The sequence below is a fragment of the Hylaeus volcanicus genome, chromosome 7, assembly GCF_026283585.1.
Source record: "Hylaeus volcanicus isolate JK05 chromosome 7, UHH_iyHylVolc1.0_haploid, whole genome shotgun sequence".
NCBI lineage: Eukaryota > Metazoa > Arthropoda > Insecta > Hymenoptera > Colletidae > Hylaeus > Hylaeus volcanicus.
The window spans coordinates 9,385,117-9,403,335 of record NC_071982.1 but is presented as its reverse complement, the minus strand read 5'-3'; the positions used below and the strand labels follow the sequence as shown (position 1 = coordinate 9,403,335).

The window sequence follows — 18,219 nt, the reverse complement described above, 5'->3', positions numbered from 1 at the left end:
CAATTTTATAAGTACAGAGTTCGGCAATTCTCCCTGTTCCAGTTGATCTCTTCAAAGTGCCGGCCATATAAATTTCTTTATTAGTCCCATTGCGCCATTTATCAAACCATCAGAAACGGATATATTTCGTCGTTGCATGATTCGCGATCCCTCAGCTAACAATATTGTATGTAAAAGTCCGCCACAGTTATTTACATTTGCAGGTATGACACTTTGTGGTAGCCTTTTTCCATAAGTAGCTGCCTCACGAGATTCGTCTATTGAATCGATGACATACATTTGACGTGATTTTGCTAATTTATCAGACATTTTTGTGTTATATTCATCCATCAATTTTATGGTTGGGAATAGTCTTACAGCTGCTCCATCCTCAAATTTTCCGGTTAAGGGAACTCTTCTTCGTTCGCATAATATCTCCAGTTGAGAAGTTGTTACTTCCCCAAATCTTTGGTTATTTAGTAGGTCGATAAACTCAACATCATCTCTTTGCCGCATATTGATGATGAGTTCACAGAATGAAAATTGATGCCATAAATTAATTTCGTCAGTGCACCAATGTGGCTGCATAAAACACCAGTGTCCTTTCACCGGAGGTAGTTGCATGATGTCGTCAAACAGAAATATATTTATGCCACCAAACAGTTTATCATTGCTCTTGAATTCTTGCAGACTTAAATGAATTATTCGTAAATTCTCATAAGATACCATTGATATCTCGTCAATAATTAACCACTTTGTATGTCGCCACTTTTGTCTCTCCTGTTCAAGTTTTTGTCCTGTCAGCCGGCGATAGGTCATTGCCGCACCTTTTTCAATAGGCAATGAGAACATGGAATGCAGAGTTTTCCGAATATTTGACGGGCGACGACGCCAGTCAAAGAAGCTACTTCGATGAAAGATGGTTTTATCATTGTGTCAACTGTAGGGTTATAGCACCGTTTGACAAGTTTTCCGGCATTGCAACTGTTTCAGGATGTTGATCATCGTATAAATCCACTTGATCATAATATATTGTTTCGTCGGCATGAATGGCTATTGGCTCTTTTGATTGTTCGTTACTTTCATCTTCGTGCACAACATTTAAAGCTACAGCCTGTGCGAGCGCCGCTTCGATCATTTGCTCTGGGTAAGTAAACTGTTCGATGGTTGGATTTCCCCACATAGGTTTCAATTCGTGTTGAAGTCGATGGAAACATTGTTCGGGAGATTCGTTTTCGGCCATAAGCGTGCTTTCATTCCGAAACGGAATGTGACACACTATTAGGTTATAGAAATATCCTTCTCTATCACTATTCAAGGTATAATATCGGTGGCCGGATACAGCTGGTTTATTCCTTATACGCATTCCGATATTATTCTTGAATTTTATATACTTCGATCGTGACGGTTCTTCGTCGTCATTTCTAAGTTCCGCGTCGCCATCCTCTTCTGTCCACATTCTACTCGAAATTGTTTCATATCGGACAGCAAATTCTGCCAAGTTCAGATTCTCCAGGTTGTCCAGCCTTTGTACGTAACGATCAAATATGTTATTGAAAATAGGAAAATATAAAAAATTGATATGCATATATACATGCATATATATATGTTAGCGTCAACGTCCTTAGGAACCTTTTACGGTAAATAGTTAGTCGCATTTTGGACTGCGACAGTTTTATGGCAGGGTCAGGACGACCGAGCGGATTCCTGATGAATGCCTCGGCACTAACAATCGAGTGACGGAGGTCTGTCTGTTTATATCTAACAGATGTGTCGATTGGCAAGCAACCCGACGTTGCGTTGCCTAAAAGTACAAATACGTTGTCCTAGAGGATCTGGCCACAGAGTGGGAAAGGCACTGCCTTTTGGTAAGAGGACTGTGAGGAACAGCACGGCACTTACCCCAGAACCATCGTAGGACAAAGTCAAATTCTAACATGTACAATAAAATAGTTCAAACAATTTTTACAGTGTTTAATAATATTATCAGATATTTCTATATAATCAAAAAATTAAATGTTTTTTAATATAAATTGTCTAAGAAACACATAAAGTAGGGAATAAACTTCTGGTTTATTTTGTTACATTTGTGTCAAACAATTACATTTAAAACATTGCAGAAACCAATTAAATAGACATAAATATAAAATTAATTTGGCGTTGTAAAAGTAACTACAGAATTTTCAATACATTATTAAAACGAGAAAATTTGTTAGTATTTTTCTGTGCATGCCGCACTTTGATATCTTTAATAGTTCAAAAGTTACACTGAAATGTCACTCAAATTTTCAATCCGGCCCACTGTGCGATGACTCGGTGGCGGGCGGCTCTATTCTCGTAGAGTTCGCACCGCCACTTCTCACGAGCGAGCCGTCGGGCTCGACACCTCCACTCCTTGACCGCACCATCCGGCAGGGTGGCCCCACTCCGGCGGAGGATTTGCAGACGTCGATATATATCGGCGTCCGCCTCCGCCTGGAAATCAAACGGCACCACCCCCGCCAGGACGGCTGCCGCCTCGTGGGATAGCTTGTCTTGCCCTGGGTCAACTTCAGACCCAGGCTACGAAGCGAGAGAGAGCTCTCATCCCACCCCAGCGCGGTGAGGAACGCAGTCCTCTCCGCTGTCCACCGCACGCACCGAACAAAGGTGTGCTCGAGCGAGTTCGCACACCCACACTCAAACCAGCATAACGGGGTCGAGGCCTTCTTCAACCAGAAGCAGTACACATGAAGATCCTGTGCCCCGTCAGCGCCTGGGTCAAATAATGCTCCTCAATCCTCAAATCCGCGGTAACAGCTCTTGTGGAGAAAGCTGGCTACGCTTCAACTCATCAAAAATGCGGCACCGCTCGTCGATCCTTAATGTGATCATATGCCTGCGATCACCGGTGGCCACATTCCTATATGCTTTCGTGACCCGTATTACACCAGCGCGTTGCGTCGGGCCGCTATACCCATGGAATCACTCCAAATAGGAGCTGCGTACAGCAGCACAGACTCCATGACGCTGTAGTACAGCGTGCTGGTCCTCTGGCCGGATCCGCCGATATTGGGCATAAGTCTAGTCAATGTGCCCATAACCTTCGCTGCCTTCTTGATAACCAGCAGGACGTGTTCCTGGAAGCTCTGCGATCGGTCAAACGTAACACCTAAATATTTAAGGCTGTTCGACGGCGGTACCGCAATCCCACCAACCGGCACCGACAGCGGGGGCCCCAGCCATTTTTTATTGGCCATAAATACAACAGTATTCTCAAGGGCCAAACTGAGTTTTGACCACTCGAGCCACGCCTTCACGCGCCTCATGCAGAGCTGTATTCTAGGATCCAAGCTCTCGCGGCACGTATCAGTGACGACCAGGAGCAAGTCGTCCGCATACTCAACGGCGCGGCGGTGCAGTCACTCGGGAAGGGAAGGGCTAACACTCTGTCATAAAAGAGATTCCACAAGAGTGGTCCGAGGACCGACCCCTGCGGAACCCCTCCTTCGACAACCCTACAGTCCTCCCCATCGACCGTCTCAAACTGTATGTACCTGTCGGACAGGTACATAGATGCCTACTCCCACCACACATGCAACGGCACACCAGCAACTCCCACGAAAGGGAGTTTACGACGTCAGTTAGTGAAAGTCTGCGAGAGAGAAAGTATGGGTATTGATGATCTGACAATGCTTTGTCTAGCCACGCCAAGCATTTGACTTCCAGGCCACGGACATTTAGGCAAATGTCTAAACAGTCTCAGTTTGTGGTTGATACACTATTTAGCTTCTTCATTTCACCGCCAAAGTGCGGAGCAGTCAGTTTACATGAGTTGTCATTAGGGTCTGAACGTCTACACTATTAAACACAGCATTTTAACTGCGCATAGTTGGAAAGCATCGAATGTTATATTATGTTGCACAGTGTCACCTTGCACTTTACTGAAAAGGAGCTTCATGTACTGGCAGCTCATTTCAATTTCACATCTTTTTCTACTTTCTTGAATTTTTTTAGGGGGACCTTCTATTTTTCTATGATTACTCTTTAAGTCTTTCACTTTTTCATGTACTTGGCGTAATTTTTTTACTTTTTTGAAGTTTTTTATGGGGATATACATGGACTGCTCAAGCCTACTTTTTATACACTGAGCAGAGCGTAACCAACATCTCCATACCAAAAGTGAGACTTGACGCTAATGCGCATGTGTCGAATTCGAGAACTATAGCAAAAATTCCATCTCGATGACAGGCTGACTGCAGCTTTGACCAATGGTCGAAGAGTAGTTCCTTTGAGTATATAGACATATACTCAATATACATTTCTATATACTCAAAGAGTAGTTCGCCAAACCGTCCAAAATTTCAATTCGCGCCTTTCCCCACCGCTATCGCCCGTTGACTATAGCGCTCGCGCACAACTGCTTACTCGTAACTTTGGCATGGGAGATGTTGGTTACGGACTACACTATAACTTGAGCAGTTCATGTATGTATGGTCGAAGGTGACGCTACTGGTTGTACTTATACTGTGATATTGTTGTGTGACCTATGTGTGTGTGTCCTGGTGGCTTCCCTCGGCGGAGTTCTATTGAATTAGCTAACGCGTCAAAATTCAATATTGTACAGTGGCGTAACTGAAGCAATGCACAAGATCGTTGCTAAGTAAAAACATTGCCGATATGTAAAACATTCATTTTAAGACAAACGTTATAGTTAAATAACCAATCACAAAATTTGTAAGTTAATTTTAAGATATATTTATTAATTTAATTAGTTCATACATTTTGTTTTAAAATAAGTTAATATTGTACTGTTCATTTTGTTATTTTTCAACATTCGTTCATTAAATGTATCTCAACGAAATAACACGTATTATTTTTATCTACTGAATTTCTCAAGAAAACTTGTAAATTAAAATATTTCCAACTGTCCGCGCAACAATATCACGTAAGATTAGTATTACGAGAAAGATTAGATATGCTCCCGGGGATTGTATAAGTAAAGGCTGCGCAGGAGGTAAACTAGCGCCACCAACGAAGAGCAACGGAGAATAAGCAAGCTACGAAACAGTTTTCCGCGTTTTTAACCGACTTTGAAAAGGAGGAAGTTACTCAATTCTAGATGTATATTTTTTTTTTGTTAAGGTATGTTCACCGGTTACGCCGAGATGGCTTGACCAATCGGAATGAAACCTGTTGCATCTTGTAGTACATGTCTCACCGGTGACCCCGCTAACAAGACTTTTTGCGATTTGTCATTTTTTACCCGTTTTTGTTTTTTTAGCAAAAAACCGTAATTTTTAGGTATGTTTGCCAATTACACCAAGATACCTTGACTAATCGGAAAGAAACCTATTACATCTTGTAGAGCATGTCTCCGTGGTGGTGCCATTATCAAGACATTTTGGGATTTCTCATTGTTTACCCGTTTTTTTTTTTTTTTTCAAAAAACCGAAAAATGTTGTACTCTCCTTACTCCGAGACTGATGGACCAATCGGATTGAAACTTCTTGCATCTGGTAGAGTCACTGGCACTTGGCCCATAAAAAGACATTGCTTTATTTTTTACTCCTTTAAATCACTTTTATCGCAAAAAAGTACTATTTCACGTATGCTACGCCTGGCATCGATGAAATTCCTTTACATTTGGCTACCGGACAGTTTTTTGCGATGATCCCATTTGCAACCAACGTTTCTGAATTTTTTAACCGATTTCAAAGAAAGTAGATTCTTTCTCAATTGTAATCAGTTTTTTTTTTATTATTACTATTGTTATTGCAAAGTTCCGATTCTTTAATGTAACTCAGTGAGGAAATTACCGAGCGCGATGGAACCTTCCACATATAATGTCAGATGATTTAATAATGCTCCCATTTAGAAAAGTTATGAATTTCTTAATGTTTATAACAATTGTTATTGAAAAATTCCTATTGTTTGATGTAACTCGGCAAGGAATTAACCGATTGCGATGGAGCCTTCCGCATTTCATGGTAGATGAATTCGTGATGTTTCCATTTGCAAAATTTGATGGACGCTTTCATTATTTTAAACCCATTGTTGGTGAAAAATTGCTATGCTCTGGTATAGCTCGACAAGGAGTTTACGAAACACAACCAATCCTTTCACATTTAGTTGCACATGTGTTCCTGATAATCCCATTTGCAACTATACAGGGTGTCCCAAAAATGTTGGATGTTCTTGAATGAGGTGTTTCGGGGGGTGACTTCAAACAATTTCTTCATAGCGAAAATGTTGTTCGAGGCTTCGTTAAGGAGATATTGACAGAACCCCCTGTCCAATCAGAGTGCGAGTATGCTGTGGATACGCTCCTCCGGCATACTCGCGCTCCGATTGGTCGTGAGTTTCTGTTTCTGGAATATCCCCTTAACGAAGCCTCGAACACCATTTTCGCTAAGGAAAAATTGTTTCAAATCACCACCCCACCCGCCCCGGAACCACAACTTTCAAGGATCTCCAACGTTTTTAGGTCATCCTGTATATTCCTTGTTACGTCCCAGCTTGTCTGGAATTTTTCTTGGGATCTTAGTTTTCAGTTAAAGAGCTAAAGCTCACCTTAACTGTATTCGCTAACGGGAAGGACCAATTCGGGATTGCAATGATTGTTTTCAAAATTTAGCTTATATATATAGTTACAAAATAACGAGTTTATATTACAATATCGGTTTTGGTAATCAAGTATACAATTATGTACGTATGTTACCGTTTGTCGGTCTTACAGTATGGTTGTACCAGCTATCGGTTGTGGACCCAGGGCTCTGTTGCTGCAAGGATCTGTTTATCGGCAACTATCACTTGCGACACGGGAGTCTACTAATTAACAACGAACTTTCCTCGGTAACGATGCGGGGCGCGTACGATTACTCTATCCGTGACTACAATAATTTAGTAATTGACGACCAAAGCGCGACGCTGAGTGCGTATTCGAATAACGATAAAGACTTGATGTGGTCTTAACCGATTATACGTCGGATTTTCGTAGGTAACGACAACGCGTGAAATTAACCTGTCCACGACTACAAGATTTCGGTAATGACCACGGTGAGAACGTACTAAGAGCGGAATAAGAGCGCCGTGGCGCGTGTCTGCGGGTTTATATATTAGCTGATTCTCGCATGGCACGAGCCGCAGTTCAAGAACCTTCACTTCGGCATCCGTTGAATTCGGGAGGGGTCCCAAGTTCAACGGATGTGTTGGCGTTGAACGCAGACGCTTATTTCGCTGATTCGCAGTTCACACGATTCGGTTCCCGAGAAACGATTTCCGAATCATTTGTCGAGCGCATTCCTAAAAGTTTATCGATATAACTATGCGCAATGCGAGGTCGATGAAAAGGGACACCGTTCGGCAGAGCCGGATGTAACACCTCCTTCGCCAGACACAAAACTGTCTCGAGAGGCTGTTTTGTGTAGTAAGGGTGTACCTTTCCATCGAAGGCTTATTCTACAACTGGCTGATATTTTATTTTATTTTATTTTATTTTTCTTTTTTTCTCTTTTTTTTTTAAACATTAAACTTTTTATAATAGATGAATTAAAAATATAAAAATTAATATAAGATAATATATAATGAATAAAATATAATAATAATTATTCTGGGCCGGGGGGAAGGGGTTGGGTCTTCGAAGGTGGTACTACTATGCTTGGCCGCACCGCCAGTTCGACCCAGGGTATTGAGGCGATGGCCCTTATACACTCCAGGCATTCTTCCGGATTTCCCCTGTTAGTGCCCTTCGACTACATGTCGCGCATTGGCCTGCCGCGAGCGCCCTGCGGAGCCCCTGTATTAGGCGGTGCACCGTGGCAGCCTGGTACACTCGCGCCTCATCCTCCCCGAGCATCCAGTGGCGTCCGTCACATACCACTCTGCCGTCCTGGGCTACCCAGGAGTGCCCCTCCACACACTCCCTTCGTCGGAGGTGGTCCAAGTAGAGCCTCGGTAGGATTCTCTCAGCGGGAGTGCTGAGGCGTGGCATGATGGTGTCGTCGTATACGGGAAGGGTCGCTAGGGTTAACGAAAGGAAAAGAAACTTAGTTAATTGTGGGTTAATACTAGGGGAGTGTTGTTCTTTAATTATGTGGTTCTCTTAAAATACATACCATTCATTGGCCTCAGATAACCCATCTTGTTCTTTAATTGTGTCTTTGTATTGTTCAGAAACAAAAAATTTTGTTAATGACTCGAAGGGGCCGTGCGACGGTTTATATAGGGTATATTAGGTATGAATGGAGGTGGTAGCGGTGAGTTCTGATTGGATTTTGATATTACGTCTTTACCTGTACGGTTTAGTAGAGGTGGACATTCCTGATTTTTTTCGCGAGGTCTGCTGTGAGTGCAGGTGGACTTCTTGGAATTGGTGGTATGTAAAACGGTGGCGAGATCGTCGGTTGTATATAGGGTGATGCTAAATTTTCTGTTTTCCTATGTTGTAGTGTTCCCATCTCTATTTGTTCAATTGGTTTCTTTGATGTTATATCGGGTTTTGAACAACGATTCTTATAAAATTTTGTAACAACCCATATTATGCCAATTATGATAATTAGTATCCCTATCGAGGATATTCCATAGGTTGAATAAGATGTTAATCTTTGCGTACGGTGATGTGTCGCTACATTATTTGCTTGTTGTTCGATTTCTAATAAGGCAATTGATTTCTCGTTTATTTTATCATGTAATGGTCCTAGCGGTATTTCTTGTTGTTGATAATCGGATATAATTTGTATGTGATGAGGTGTAATCTGTGGTATCAGGTGCGTTATATTTAGGCTTGATAGTTGTTTAAATGTCGAGTTTACTTTAGATGTTGTTTCTTCTGATGCAATCATTCTTGAATTATTTATTTGTGCCTGGCAATTCTTTTTTAGTTTTAAAATTCCTGGTCCTTGTATCAGTTCGTAGCCTGCGGCGCGGTAATTGCATTTGATTTGTATCGGAGTTTCTCTTTGACAGAGTATAGCCATGTGTTTGTAGTTTTGAGTTGATTGATAAATATGCCGGTTGATTTTAATGATCTTATGTGACAATTTTTCCATCCTATGATACGTTTTTGAATAAGAAGGTCAGTTTCACAAATTGGTGCTTCTTCTAGGCTATATAATGGCAATGTAAGCTGACAGATGTATTTGGTGGGGTGAATCTTGCATCCTTGTATGAAGCTTTCCGTTGGCAAGAGATATTCCTTATGAGTGTCATCGATTGCGAGGTATGGGGTTTGTGGTACAATGAGAATGGCACTGGAAATGTTATGTGAAATTGGTAAAAAGGATGGTAATGGATGTAGCCGATATAGGTTGAAGGGTGCTTTATCTAGGAGGAGAATTTCGATTGATATTAGCATTCTTCCATTTGAATATATTGTGCTGATTATGATTATTCTATAAAATCTTTCTGATCGTAGTTCTGTTAAGGAGAGGAGAAATTCATATGGTGTTGATTGGTTAATACGGGTACATGTTAGCTCGAGTTCATCGGGTGATAATATAGCTGGGTGTAACATTCCTAATTTAGCAAACATTGTTGCGTCTGTCAATATTAGTAAAGCCTGAAGGTATTCGTCCATTTGTCTGGATATTTGATACGTCCAAGACGTTGCGGCTCTTTGTAACTCCATCTCTGTCTAGATTTTATCGAGTTTAAGGAGACCTGCTGTTAATTGTTTTATTCTGTTATCCATTATTAAGGAAGAATTCCTTAGTTTTATTAGGTCTTGGTGAATGTCTTGGAATTCTGATCTAACAATGTGCGTCTGTTTTCCCAGTAGTTCTGATAAGTGTTTTTGGTCTTTGTAAATTTTGTCATTTCCTGGTTATAATATTTTGCGTCATCCTCTGTAAGTGTTCCAAAAAGGGCGTTACTAATTGTACCGATAAATCCCAAAGGTGCTGATCTTCGTGATTTTGTGGCCATTGGTTTTGTTAGACTATTACGTAAAAGTTGCTCGTACTGATTTGCATCTGATAATTTTCGTGTTTAATCGATTCTAATTGTATCCGCAGGACAGTATGTCCAGCTGTAATTGTCACAAAGTGTTTTGATTCTTTCCATTTATGGTAGAATAATTGGCTTTGCATCGAGAATATCTTGAACACCTAGGGCTGTTACTACTTTATATTTTGCGTGAAAAATCCTAATAGGTAATTCTTCTTCATAGAACAAGCCTGGGTTACTTTTGAAAGGTGTAATTTCATAATCTCCTTCGATCTCATTGGCTGTGCTAAATACCCATAGGATGTAGCAGAGCATTCCTGTGATTGAGAAATTTTCCATTATGCGCTGTTAAATAAATTGAAATAAATTTCGTTTCCGGTACTGTTTTCACGACATTGAACAGGGGTCAGCACATAATCAGCGGTCAGGTGTTTCGGGAATTTATTGTTCTACGAATTTGGTGTCTGTGCTGACGGCACGAGCGGCATGCGCGTCCGACATTGGAGATGTGAAGAACTCGAGCGTTGTATTAATACAAAATTGTTATCAACCTTGCTACGTTTGTTTATCAATTCTATTATTTATTTTTAGATCTGTTATTTAAGTTGGCAAGGTTCTAAAGTTTTAACTTATTAAGCTTTTTATTACCGTATCGCCTATTATTAACTGATACCAAATACCTTCAAGGCGGTTTTTCCTTGGAATGATCATGTTTTAACTTATCGAAGTGTTTCATGAATTTTTGACCATTTTCCTTCATTAGAATAGCATTATTTTGTTCCGTGATATCGCAAATTTTGAATGGTCCTTCATAATGGGAATCGAATTTCCCTATTCGCGGTTCTTTTAGGACGTAGACAAGGTCATTCGGTCTGAACTTAACTTCGTTACTTTTACGATCGTAGTATAATTTGGAACGTAATTTGTTGTCATCTATATTTTTTCGTGTTATTGACCGAATTTCGTCTAAGCGCTGTACCAAATTTTCTACATATGATGGGTAAGTTAGAATTTCGTTACGAGACAACGGCGTAAATGGGTCTCTAGCTAACTGACCGAATACTACTTCGTACGGAGTGAAATTAGTTGCTTCGTGTACCGAAGTGTTGTACGAGTAGGTTCCAAAGGGCAATAGTAGATCCCAGTTTTCGTATCTCTCCAAATAGTGTTTCAAATATTCAGTGAGAACGATGTGGCTTTTTGTCTAGTGAACCGTTTATCTGGGAGCGGTAACCGGATGTTGTAACGTGATTTATTCTAAAGACGCGGGCTATGCCCTGTATTAAATTATTGATAAAACTTTTCCCGCGATCGGTCAGAATAGTACGCGGTGTTCCGAAAATTGTGATAAAATAGCGTGAGAAGGCGTCAGCGACGGTAACAGCACGAATATCCGGTAATGGAATTGCTATACAAAATTTTGAAAGTTGGCATTGCATAGTTAAAATGTGCCGATTTCCGCTGGGGGTTATAGGGAGAAGACCAACAGTGTCAAGAGCCACTTTATCAAACGGCTTTGCTGGCGTATCCGTTATGAGCATTGGTTCTCGCGTTTTTATGCGAACGAGCTTTTGTCTTGACAACTGTGGCAATTTCGTATGAAGTTTTCATGCCACGACGCATTCGCGGCCAATCGAAGTGACTTCGTATTCGCTGATATGTTTTTGTTACTCCTTTATGTCCCCCTATTAAAATTTCGTGATAATATCGGATGATATCCTCGCGTTGATCTTCCTCGGGCACTTTAATTTTCCCTGTGCATACTGTAATTTTTGTTGGTATATTCCAGAATATTTCTTCTAAATGCGATTTAAGGATTTTCGCGTTGAAACGGTGTAAGGTTTCACCGTGTGCTCCTATTCGGAACGAGCTAATGCTCTCTCTCTTTATCGTAGTTCGGAAAACGATTAGCAAGCGTTCTAATTTTGATTCATTTATTTCGTGGAAGAAACTTTTTGTTCCGATGACGTTAAGGATTTTTCCTTGTTCGTAAGGAACAATTATTACTTGTCCTTCTATTAAATCTTTCGTTAATAGGCTCGCTTCCTGAAGTAAGCCCAGTGCTTTGAAAGTTTTACTTATTTGACTGGTTAATATACAATCGGCTGGTATAAAATGGACATAATTATCTGAAGTAAATGTAAGGGTTGATTCTGAAATGGTTACTTTGCATTTTGCTTGTGATTGTGGTGTTGGCTCTCGTTTCGGAGGGTGGCCATGCCTCGAATAGCCAAAAGTTTCTGATGTAGCTAGTGATTTCATTTTATCCATAATCGTATCAAGTCGTTCGGTAGAAGAAGGGTAACTAATTTTATATTCCCCTAAGTCGTAAGTTTCGTGTTCGGCGAGCTGTTCTTTTGAAAGCGGTGTGAGAGGACGCGGCGGAGGTGCTTGTTCCAAATTCTGGCTCGTTTTCCAATTCTGGATGTTCAGCGAGGAAAGCTTGCAAGGTTTCTCGTCCCCTTTCGCACGATCGAAGAGCATCGTTCATTGCGGCCGAATTAGAGAAACGTATCGGGTGTATTGGGCGACTTGTTGTTACTAACGAGCGATGAAAATACGATACAGTGGCCTGTTCTTGTAGGAGGTACGAACTACCTATTAGGCCTGATATTCCTGGAGGTAAATTTGAATTTTTAACAACATAAAATAGTGCCCAGCTACCGTTAATTTTCATACAAGTGGCCCCCTTAGTATGAATTTTTCCTTTTAATCCTTCTATTTCGAACCGGTCGCGATTAACGACGGGTGCGTCAGGGTGAACTGGGTCTAATTCTACGTTTAATACGGCTCCTGCATCAATTAAGAATTCGCCTTCTCCTGCCCCCAACTCCTTCGCTTTGACGTGAATTCGCGGGGCGGGTGCCTCTCGGAGAGAGTCCTCGAGGTCTCGTTCCTGAATGTTACCGTCTTCGAATTTGAGGAGGTCGCGCGGTCCGCGCCCGATCTATTGTCGTTGCATGAGCGGGCGCCGTAGGAGTTTAGATGTTTCGTCTGACTCCGATTTTCTCCGTGTTGTTGGCGCGGTGCCCTATCATGTTGCGATTCCTCATAATGCTGCGTACGTCGCGGTAGCGTTTGATTCTGCGACACACTCCTTCCTTGTCTAGGTGGAGAAAAATTTCCCTCGTATCTGTTCACTGGAGAGGCACGTCGTTGGCGCGTGCGGCCTTGATACCGTCTCGGTTCATATGACTCACGTCGCTCAGGTGGCTCTTCCGACCATAGGCGTCGGTTGTTGTAGGATGACACAGGACGGGAACGCGAATATTGGTTCTCAGATTCCTAATAATCGTAATAATCGTAATTGTGTCTATCTTCCCTACGTGGCGAAGGACTATAACACAATTTAGTGTACACGGGGTACATATTTCTCGGATATTGGTACTCTGTTTCATCGCGAGGTTCGCGCCATTCCATCTTTCCCTCAGGATTGTCGTAGGGTGACGGGGGACGTGGCGGAAGCCCATACGCGTACGTCTCGTTCCTTGATGCGGCAGGTAAAATTCGGTCACGTCTTTCATGCTCTAATGCCAGATCAAATGCCTCGTCTAACGTTCCTGGATTATCCATACCCTTGCGGATATTCTTTGTGGTAATCCTAAAATAAACGCGGTTCGACCTATTTGTTCGATCTCTTGTATATGGTGGGGCGTGTTCTCTCTAAACAAATCTTCGGCACTATTTTTCGCGTATTTTACTAAACGACTAACTCTATGAACGAAATCGATCACTGTTTCATGAGACGACATGCTCAATCTCTCAATTTCTAATTTGAGTTCTTCATATCCCCGACGTGGAGCGTAGCGCTTCTTCAAAAGGAGCAAAAGGTCTGTAGTATTATTCCTCTCAACATAATCCCGAACTGGATCGGCTAGATTATATTTTAATTCATCGAAAAACATTTTTCTATACCCGGGCGGAATTCTACGTGCGACCCTTTGTACGTCTCCCATAAATTTTTCTAACGACGTAACTCCCGGTTCAAAGTATGAAACTGCGTCAATTGCGCGATATACTCTATTTCCGTCTTCGCGTTGTCTATAAATCTCACTCGCGGACGTTTCAAAGTCCCTTGACCGTCCTGTATAGGACTCTCCTATCGGCGGGGTTGAACTGGGTAGGGGAGGTGGTCTTATCTCCGGAGTCGTCATTGTGACGATAGTTATTTATGATAATGTAATCTAAAACTCGTTTAAATTTCCTAAATTTAGGAACTGAATACAGATAAGTTTCGTGCTAAGGAAAACTCGTTTCGTTAGCAAGGAAGACAGCATCCCACTTTTGACACCAATTTGTTACATCCCAGCTTATCTAGGACTCTTTCTTGGGATTTTCGTCTTCAATTAAAGAGGTAAAGCTCACCTTAACTGTATTCGCTAACGGGAAGGAGCAATTCGGGATTGCAATGATTGTTTTCAAGATTTAGCTTATATATATACAGGGTGTCCCAAAAGTCGGGGAGGAACCGGAAATGGGGGGTAGCTGAGACGATTCTGAATAACAATTTCCTTTGCAAAAATGTCGGATGGGGCTTCGTTAAGGAGATATTAAGCGAAAACCTCGACCAATCAGAGCGCGCGTAGACCGTTCGAGCGGCCGTGGTAGCGACGGCAACGCGCTGGCGGCCGCGCTTGTACGCGACAAGTGACTCGACGTGCATCGAAGGACATTGACGCTGCTGCTTAGCGCGTAGCCTTCGCTACCGCGGCCACTCGAACGGTCTACGCGCACTCTGATTGGTCGGGGTTTTCTCTTAATATCTCCTTAACGAAGCCCCATCCGACATTTTTGCAAAGGAAATTGTTGTTCAGAATCGTCTCAGCTACACCCCATTTCCGGCTCCTCCCCGACTTTTGAGACACCCTGTATATATAGTTACAAAATAACGAGTTTATATTACAATATCGGTTTTGGGAATCAAGTATACAATTATGTACGTACGTTACCGTTTGTCGGTCTTACAGTTTGGTTGTACCAGTTATCGGTTGTGGTCCCAGGGCTGTTGCTGCAAGGATCTGTTTATCGGCAACTATCACTCGCGACACAGGAGTCTTCCTCATTGTGTCCGAATATTTTTGTGCCCGAAAATGCGGTATTCTTTCGTTTGTTTGTTGTTATTATGTAATTTATGTAAATTTTTGGATTAATGTATATATCTTTAATAATGTTAATAAATGATTTATGATTGGAAAAAGTAACGAAGACGATTGCTTTTTTAATTACACTGGTGTCCGAATATTTCTGAGAGTCACTGTATATGTACTATATGGTCGAAGGTACTCTCTCGATGTCATGGATGAATAATATGTTTTCGTGAACGTAACATATAAACAATATGAAACACAAATTTTTGGATATTTAAGATTGTTTGAAATGTACACACTTCTGCATGGATTGTACAAGTATCTTGTACAAAAAGATGAATATTTCATATTGATATTAGGACTTGACAATGCCGGGAAAACGGTAAGAATCATATACTGGCTATTTTTAGGTTAAATCTGTTAACGTAATGTTGTGTCCCAATGATCTTTCTTTTGCAGACATATTTGGAAGCGGCAAAAACGAAATTTACGAAAAATTACAAAGGTATGAACCCTAGCAAAATCACAACAACTGTTGGCCTAAATATTGGGAAAATTGATATTGCTGGTGTTCGATTTAACTTCTGGGATCTTGGTGGACAAGAAGAGCTACGATCCTTATGGGATAAAGTAAATGATAATTTTAATATTCTGTAATATTATACCTTCTACTTCTTCTTCATGTTTATTAAAATTTATAATAAAAATTGCATTATTATGTTTAATATTTGTTTGTAAAACATAGATTCGTTTATTTTCACAGTACTATGCAGAATCACATGCAGTAATTTATATTGTCGATTCTTCCGATCGTGAAAAAATACCTGGGTCTAAGGAAACATTTGGTAAAGTATAAAACAAATATTACATTTAAAATTTACGTGATTCATTAATGGAAAATTTATATTTTATTACAGATAGAGTTATATCATCAGAACACCTGATAGGTGTGCCACTTTTAGTTCTAGCGAATAAGCAGGATGTGCCTGATTGTATGGGTGTTAGAGAAGTGAAACCAATTTTCAATCAAAATGCACATTTGATTGGTCGAAGAGACTGTATGGTGATGCCTGTTTCTGCTTTAAATGGGTATGTATATTCTTAGACAAAATTAAATAAAATAATTTCATTTCAAATGTATAAAATTTACATTCAAGTAACATGCTAAAAAAGTATATTGTTTTAATGATTTTGATGTATCTTAATATTATAAAACAAACTTGAAATAATTTCATTTGTATTTTTAGAATCTTTATTTAGTTTATGTTTTGATTTAATATAACTGTTTTTATTAATTTCATACAAGAGATAATAGTTTCTTTGAATGCAAATAATATTTATTTATGATAAGTTCAGTTTTTAGTCATAGAACATTTATTTAAATTAATGAGATGGGCTATGGAGTATATGAAAATTATTTGTAACAGTTGCCTTAATTAACCATTCGTATAATATAAAAGGGATGGAGTAGACGAAGGCATTCACTGGCTTGTGGACTGTGTCAAGAGAAACAATGATGTTCGACCACCTCGTAATCAGAATGACAGTTGTCTGTCCTAACGAAACATTCCTACATTATTTTACAATATAAGTTATTTTGTGAACAGTATTTTAATGTATAAAATGAGTAAATTTACGTTAAAAACAACTACATTTTTACCAATAAATTTTGTTTTCTAAGCTGTACTAGTTAAATAATTTTTTAGGCAATGATTCCTACTTATAAGAAGAGAAACATGCTGGTACTGCATTGTCAACAATTTCATTATCTATTATAATTTATTTTATGTATAACTTAATTAAATTATTATTAACAATAATGATAATTACTATACAATGCAATTAATTCATAAACATTAATAATTTATCATCTTGTGTTATTTGGACCGTAATCGTAATTAATTCAGTTTAAATTTTTATGACAAATTCATTTAATACAACTATATAGTCTTCCACTTATTGTGGTAACATAACTTGTCTGTATTGCTGCTATCAAGGTAGTAACAGAGATAAGAGATAATGCCAACACCTTGCCACAGATTCTGTTATATTGGTGATAAAGTCTACAAAACTGGTAAAACAAGTGCATGCTGGATAATATATAGATTGTAATTTTAGAATTTAGTCTTTGTATTGAATTCATTGTTTGTTAAGATCTAGTGCATCATGTGGTCTTATTATGATTCTGATGATTGGAGTGTTCTACCACCAGAATTAAACAGAAGGTATCATAACAGTTCTAATCCTTTGTATGAAATAAGTCATAGTTTTCCAAATATAAATGAATCATATGTAATTATATCACTATTTTTTAACTAAAAGTGCCTAAAAGTTTAAGCATTTTTTATTCTGTTCATTATTTATTAAATGAACAGACGATTATTTTTTTTATGAAAAATGAATTTTGAAAATACACTTGTAAATCAAAAACTACAAGTATAATTTAAAAAAAAAAATGATTCGTTTAATTATTTCGGATAATTTTGTAATGGTTATCCTGCAGACACAAGTAGATTTTACGAGTTTTAGGGAACGACAATTATAATGTAAACGTTCAATATTTATACTTTTAAGCTTGAGATATATAAACGTATTCGTCATAAATAAATATGTTTTCATTACATATTTCGTGTATGTAGATTCTCAAAACTATCATATTTTACTGTGTTAGATTTCTATACTCGAAACTATACATAATATAGCATCATTAATAACTGTTCAAATAGTATTAGTACTATTATATAGCTAAAATGTAATTAGAAAATATCATGTAATTGCATATATGTACATATTTCTTAAGATAATTGTTTGTGTTGCTGTGCTTTATAATAATTGTAATAGTTGGTGAATTATTTAATTTTTTTCTTTAAATATTTCACACGAATCGAATAGAAGAAGTATATTTGTATTACCACATATCAACGTATCGTGTATACATTATAGGTTACGCTATTATTATTATTAACAATTGTGCAATGACACTCTGATCATGCGTGAATATTTCAACATAGATTTCCAAACTGTCTTATTTATAAAAAGAAAACCATTGCATCATTGAAAATATTTCAAAGAATTTATTTATCTTATCGCAATGGGAAACAAACGAATTGTACAATTATGCTTTTCTTTTTTACTGAATGAATTTCACGCTCTGTATACAAGCATCGGTATTTTTCACTACGTTATGCAAAAGTACAAATAAGAAATCGGTGATTATGGCTAGAAAGAA

The 18,219-nt window shown here is 39.2% G+C and overlaps 1 protein-coding gene across 2 annotated transcripts; it reads left to right on the top strand.

Annotated features, from left to right (window-relative positions):
• The first annotated feature begins 15,031 nt into the window (after positions 1-15,031).
• LOC128879799 (ADP-ribosylation factor-related protein 1) lies at positions 15,032-16,676 on the top strand. 2 transcript variants are annotated; one of them, XM_054129279.1, is made up of 5 exons: positions 15,032-15,372; positions 15,450-15,620; positions 15,754-15,835; positions 15,908-16,079; positions 16,418-16,676. In XM_054129279.1, the coding sequence occupies exons 1-5, from the start codon at positions 15,280-15,282 to the stop codon at positions 16,428-16,430; spliced, it is 531 nt and encodes a 176-aa protein (XP_053985254.1). In that variant the 5' UTR covers positions 15,032-15,279; the 3' UTR covers positions 16,431-16,676. The 2 variants fall into 2 exon arrangements, with proteins under 2 accessions (XP_053985254.1, XP_053985253.1); XM_054129278.1 differs by having other exon boundaries at positions 15,033-15,372; positions 16,451-16,676.
• The last annotated feature ends 1,543 nt before the right edge of the window (positions 16,677-18,219 follow it).

Coding starts and splice junctions, on each gene's coding strand:
- LOC128879799 (XM_054129278.1), top strand. CDS start 15,280: ATGTACACACTTCTGCATGGATTGTACAAGTATCTTGTACAAAAAGAT. Junction 15,621..15,753: donor TACGATCCTTATGGGATAAA/GTAAATGATAAT, acceptor TTATTTTCACAG/TACTATGCAGAATCACATGC. Junction 15,836..15,907: donor TGGGTCTAAGGAAACATTTG/GTAAAGTATAAA, acceptor ATTTTATTACAG/ATAGAGTTATATCATCAGAA.